The 6,136-nt window shown below is 47.5% G+C and overlaps 1 protein-coding gene across 1 annotated transcript; it reads right to left on the minus strand.

The window, feature by feature from the left end:
• Positions 1-447: 447 nt before the first annotated feature.
• LOC309416040 (phospholipase A2 inhibitor 25 kDa subunit-like) lies at positions 448-5,780 on the minus strand (the record flags this gene model as incomplete). Its single annotated transcript, XM_082013775.1, has 5 exons — positions 448-671; positions 2,858-2,998; positions 3,138-3,287; positions 4,464-4,580; positions 5,732-5,780. The coding sequence occupies 5 exons, from the start codon at positions 5,778-5,780 to the stop codon at positions 448-450; spliced, it is 681 nt and encodes a 226-aa protein (XP_081869901.1).
• Between the last annotated feature and the right edge of the window lie 356 nt (positions 5,781-6,136).

The following is a 6,136-nucleotide window of genomic DNA, read 5'->3' on the forward strand; positions in this document are numbered from 1 at the left end:
GAAAAAGGGGCAAGCTACCTCTCTAATAAGAGCGAACCTCTCGAGAACTCACCTCCAGTCCTTTTCAGAGCCTGGAAAAGTAGCTTTGAAACTTATTGCTTATCCTGAGACAGAGGATGTAGACTCTAAGTGTGTCTTGAGAGCTCCTGTCGCCTGTGCAGTGTATGGGCACCTCGTGCAGTCTCACCTGGTCCCAGAGTGGACAAAACACTCAGACAATGTGACACAAAACCAACTCCAATTGCACCTACGAATCTTTAAATCAGATTAAATCAATGAGGAGACAAAAGAAATGTAAGTGCTGTCTTTATTCTGTGAAATTATAAAAGAAGAAGAGCTAATCTGGAAACAAACTCACCACACAGGAGAAGCCACAGCAAACAGGACTCAGTGCAAACCACTGCTGGAGTTTGTCGTAGGCTTTGCTTAACCCAGTACTAGACAGAGTCAGAAAAGTACCTTCTCCAAGATGAATCCTGACAGGACAGGGAGGAAGAGGGTGTCTGGGGGAGTAAACCCAGAACTCACTCTGGCCAAAGCAGAAGCTGGTTTGCATTGGAATCGCTTTAACTTTATGTCCATCATGCCCAGATTGTTTTTTCCATCTCCTACAATGCTGCATTCAGAAATGGTTGTGCAACCTTTCATGGCGGCTTTCAGAGACAGTCCACCTACAACAGAGAAAAAGTACATGCCATGCATCAGAGGAACCAGTCTCCACAGATGTTCCCTCCCTGACCAAGGAGGTCCCCATTTCCACCCCAAGAGCTGTCCATTCCTAACATCCAGTTGGCTCCAAACTGACCAATTCATTCCTGTCTGTTCCCATCCCCTGAAAAGGAATTTGAATAAACAGCAAGGTCACCTTAGTTGACTTGAAATACAAAGGGGTTAGGGTTTATCTTTTCTTTCTTTCTGCTGAAAAAAGATCATTTTTTTTAAATTTAAAAATTGAAAAGCTTTTAAATAGTTTTCTTTCTCTCTATTTAAAGAATCTTCTCTTCAAACCTTGCCTAGCTTCCTAAAGAGATCAGGGCTATGTGACAGTACTCCAGGTATTTGTTGTCTCCTTCTCTCTCTGACCCTCTCATGACATTTGAACTAGATGGCTATTTCTCAGCCAAATTTGACGTAGGACTGAGAAGTCTCAAAGACGTTACAGGATGAGCCATTTATTCAGATAAATCCATTCTCTAAGGCCTTATAGGATTTAGCCCAACCAACAGACACCGGCTCACATGCTCACTGAAGGAGAGCCTGAAACCTGAACTTCTTCTTTACATACCCTGGAGTATCTACCTGAGAAGGTGCTGGATGCCTAACTCCCCATTCAGATATTCTTGCTCCCATTGCTTGCTTTTGCTCACACTGCTCATGTTTCTCTGCTGCACAGGCTATGAAGGTCTGGAATATTCTGCTGGATGTTTTTGTCTTAAATACAAATAAAGTATAAGGGCACTTCACTAGTTCCTCACTTTCCTTTGCTCCCCTATACCGCTGCTTGCTCTGCACAGCTCATCACACCACGCAGGTCTCCTCTGTTTACAGTGGCAAATCAAGTCAAGACAAGTTAGGGTCATTTTTTATTTCAGTGGTACACTGAATTAATTGTTCCATTCTATTTCCATTGCTGTGATTTAAAAAATACTTCTTTTCCTTCATGTTGTCTCTGTGAAACACCTTCTATTTCAGGGTTTGGACAACACATCTATAAAGTGTATAGCAAAGACCTTCAGGCATCATATAATCACCTGGACATATTATCAACTCAGAAACTTCATCCATAACCAGACACAAGAATTTTTTTCCAGTCTGCTTCTACAGCAGGTGCTGCTGCCCTTAATTGCCATGTTATTTTTCCTGCCTGCTGGAGCACATGTGGAACTGCCATGAAATGTGGAAGTCTTTTACCTGCAGCAGTGGAGGAAAGGGGAGTGACCAAGGAGCTTGCTGTCTACTTTCTGTTCTCTAATTACAGCTCCTGAGGTGGGAAAAAAATTTATGAAGGAGAGCATTACGTGCTGCTGGGTGACCCCAGCCATTCAAAGGCTGGAGTTCCCTCACAGGAAAGATCTTGGAGTACCCCAAAGGCTCAGGTGCAACATTCATGGGGAGGGCCCTGTCCCTGGCTCTCTAGGAGCAGAGGCACCACTGCAACAAACAGTGTCTTGTCCCCAGTGGCCAGTGTCACCTCATGAGAAAGCCAAGTAACTAGTGATAGAACGAGAAGAAACGGCCTCAAGTTGCACCAGGGGAGTTTTAGATTGGATAGTAGGAAAACTTTCTTTGCGGAGAGAGTGGTCAAGCGTTGGAACAGGCTGCCCAGAGAGGTGGTGTAGTCACCATCACTGGAAGTGTTCAAAAAACGTGTAGATGTGGCACTTCAGGATATGGTTTAGTGGGCATGGTGGTCTTGGGTTGATGGTTGGACTTGATGATCTGAAAGGTCTTTTCCAACCTTAATGATTCTGTGATACCACTAAGTAGGCAGTTGGCTGAGATCCAAATTAATCCTCATGCATACTAGCTAGGGCCAGCAGGTTCAGGGTCTAGGTCAAATTTATTACATGCCCATGTATCAGATTGCCTCAAAAGTCCAGTTCTACTCTTGACCTCAGTTATGCCATGCTATGAAGATTCCCAACAGTTATCCATGCATGATGGGGAAGGAAGAAGACAAAAACCATCCCTGCCCTTTTATCAGCTTTAAACATTTTCTTTTTCAGGTCCATGTCTCTTACTCTTTTTTTCTTCACACTTTTTGCCCATTTTTATTTCTCTGTGATGCTTCATCTTAGACTGGTTCCACCCATTTAACCAAAAAGACGAAAGACAGCCCCAAATAAAAGGCAATTACCAGAATTCATTAACCCAGCAAGGTCAACGCACTGGGTTTCGGATCCAGTGCAGTTTACGATTTCATCACCACACTGGAAGGAGTCCACGCTGTAGCAGGCAGGACACTGGTATCCATTGGGCATGTTGTCCGCTGGTGGCACTGGAAGGAAAGAGATGGGCCGTAACTGGTTTTAACGAGGGAAGGATAAGAACGAGCCGGGTGATGGCTTAGCCTGGAAAGCTTCACCTCAGGTCAGGGAGAACAGAGGGGACGAGGTGTAAGGAAAAAGGGAGCTTACACGAGACAGAGATTGTTCGACAGTCATTGCCCGTGCAGCAAGCCAAGTGGCTCCTTGCTTTTACCTTCCCATAGTTCATGGTGATAGGACCAAGCTGGCAAATGCTGGATGGCAGGCAGGACTTGATGGATGAAGGGATTGCCATCCCCCCTGTAACGAAGTGGAAAACAGCACCAAGTCATTAACCACAAGGTAACTCCCTTTCCCTTCCATCAGTTCCTACAGCAGTGACTGCTAAGCAGCCGTCCCAGGGACTGAGAGGGGCCTGGGGACAGCGGAGCCACATGGAAAGCAGCACCGGTGATCCTGGTGATCCTGTCAGAGGAACAAGGGTGCCATCACATCCAAGACACTGCTGAGGTATTTCTCCTCCCTGTTGTGCTTAAAGGCAGGAGGGGGGCACGACTGCTCACAGCCAGCTGACCTTGTTGCAGTGGTTCACCTTAGCCAGAATGCCCCAGCCACAGAACTTATGGGGTGACCCACACACCTCTGACCCACAACCCACGCTTCTTCATGCACAGTCCTCAGAGCACACAGTCCATCACAGCCACAAGCATCCTGACACAGGCAAGCCTAGACCTTCCTGTGAACGAAACCCAAAAGGTGTAACAGTGGCAGGCCAGTTACAGTGTGGTCTACTGAGACCCCACCAGCGCTGCAAGGAGGAAGAGTGGCTTTGCACAAGCTGAGGAGCTGCTAGCACCAAAGCTGGGAGGATATGAGATAACCACCAGTCTAAAAGCCAACAGTCACATTACTGAAGCTGGGCAATGACCAAGGCCGTGCCAATAACACAACCAAGTGTGCAGTTGTGTCAGGCAGGGCTCAGCACCCATTTTTGGCTTACCAACCATGGGGCATGGTGATAGCTCAGCCCTGGTGGTGCCACCAGGCTGCCTGGTGTCCCCTTCCCTGCTCAAGGGAGGGAGTCAGGTACAGGCCAGTTTCTCCCTCGACCCATGACCAGTGCACCCTCAGTGCTAGATGCCAGCAGCCTTGTGTCCCTCACAGTCCAGCCTCTCAACCCAACTACTCACCCTAGCCAGAATTAAAAGCCAATGTCTCCTCCTAGCACACCACCTAGATCCTCCCCTCCCCAACTAAGAACCAAGTCCTCCCAGTAGGAAACAGATAGAGGAAGAGAGAGCTCTTCCCATTCCAGATCATCCTGATCTCTGGGTCCTCCCTCAGTGAAAAGAAAAATGAACAGCTTATCCAAGGACTCACCATAAAGCCAGTGACAGAGATGCAGAGAGAGACACATCCCTCAGCCCTGCTCTGAAAGCCATGCAGGCACACAGCCACAGTCAATGTCCCACCTACCTATCATGACCTCATGCAGAATGATGCCGCATGTATCTTCACCACCAGTACAGGTTTTCATGGGGCCGGAGCAGCTTTTTCCTATGCTGTGACAAACCTCACACTGAAGAGAGGTCCCTGGGGAAAGAAGGAGGACAAATTCCTGTGTAGCAGTCATGAGGGATCTCACTTCCCCTTTCATTGATGTTATGCTTCAGGATTTGATCAGCACTTTTCACATTCCTCTTCCCTTATTTTTCTTGTTTCATTGCTCAATTCGTGGGTTCTGTTTTATTATTTCTATTATTATTTATTCTAGTATGAACTTGAATTTGGGCAAGTGAGGGGACACCATTCTGGAATAGCATTTCACGTTTTAAGTACCAGTACCCAGCCAGCTTCCCTTGTCTCCCATACAATGACATTTGTTTGGTCTTCCTGGGGTTTCTAAGGATAGCATCCCCATAAACCCCTCCATCCTGGCAGGCATTCAGGTGTCCCTGGATTCCCAGGCCCCAAATCCTCTCTTCGCAGTGAGCAGGGGCACCCGACAGTCTGGGCATCCAGAGGCTGCCAGCAGGTATCGACTGTGCTGTGTATGAACTGGGGAACAGCATATCTCTTCGTATGTATTAGGGGAACCACTTGGCCAGCTGCCTGCTGGAATATCTTAAGACCATGATATAAGGCAGTCAGCAGGAAACACTTAGAAAGGAATGAAGTTTTATCAACGGAGGACAAACAGCATGTCTTCCCTGACACACATTCATCGGGACCCAAGGGTCTAGCATGTAGATTAAGAGGTCCAGGGCATGTGTCAGTTCCCAGTGATATCTACATGGGGTGGCAGGTATGACACAAGACCTCCAAGACACCAGTGCTCTTCTGGAACAGAGCTGAAGAACAGCTGAGATGACACATAATGTCTAAAATGTCACACGACCCTGGTATGAACAAAATAAATGGCAACTGGAGATCGATTCAGCCAATCAAAGGTCTGTCTGCCTCAGAGTAACTGGAATCACTCCCGTGACCATCCCAGCTAGACCACCAGTGACCACCACAGCAACTTAGACAGCCAGTTCACATTGTAAATGCCTACAGTTTCATCTGCACATTGGCTCATAGCACCAAAAATCACCCAAGACCAGTCACCCCTCTGCACTGCAAATCCCCCCAGATGAGGGGTTCCTACGCCTCCGAGAGCAGGAATGGCCCCACGCACAGAGCACCCATTCCCAGACCACTTCCATGTCTCGCAGCCCTGCAGGTCCAAATGAAAAACTCACCCGCATCCAGAAAAGCCAGGAAGAAGCTGAGGCCAAGGGACACTTTCATGCTGATGGGATGTAAGCACAGGGAGCTGCCAAGTCTTGCTGAACACAGCACTGTGTGCCACAAGTGCTTTATAAACTGGAGGGAAACAGGGTGTTTTGGAGAAGTGTCGGTTGGGGAAGTGCTCTGAAGAATATAGATACTGCAGAGCACTAGCACCAGTGTTTGTTTTTTCATTTAAAGCACAAGTTCTGCCTTTTCCCCCCAGAGGAGTAATGCCATTTGTCTTTCCCCAGTCTAGAGCGTGCAGCCTGTGGGGAAAGACTGGCTTGCCTGGAGTCTATCAGGTATGTCTCTGGTGCAGATTTTGCTTGAACAACATTCGGCCTCTGCCATACATATGAATGATGGAGAAGAAA

This window comes from Phaethon aethereus (genome assembly GCF_964289735.1).
Source record: "Phaethon aethereus genome assembly, chromosome: Z".
In the NCBI taxonomy this organism is placed as follows: Eukaryota; Metazoa; Chordata; class Aves; order Phaethontiformes; family Phaethontidae; genus Phaethon; species Phaethon aethereus.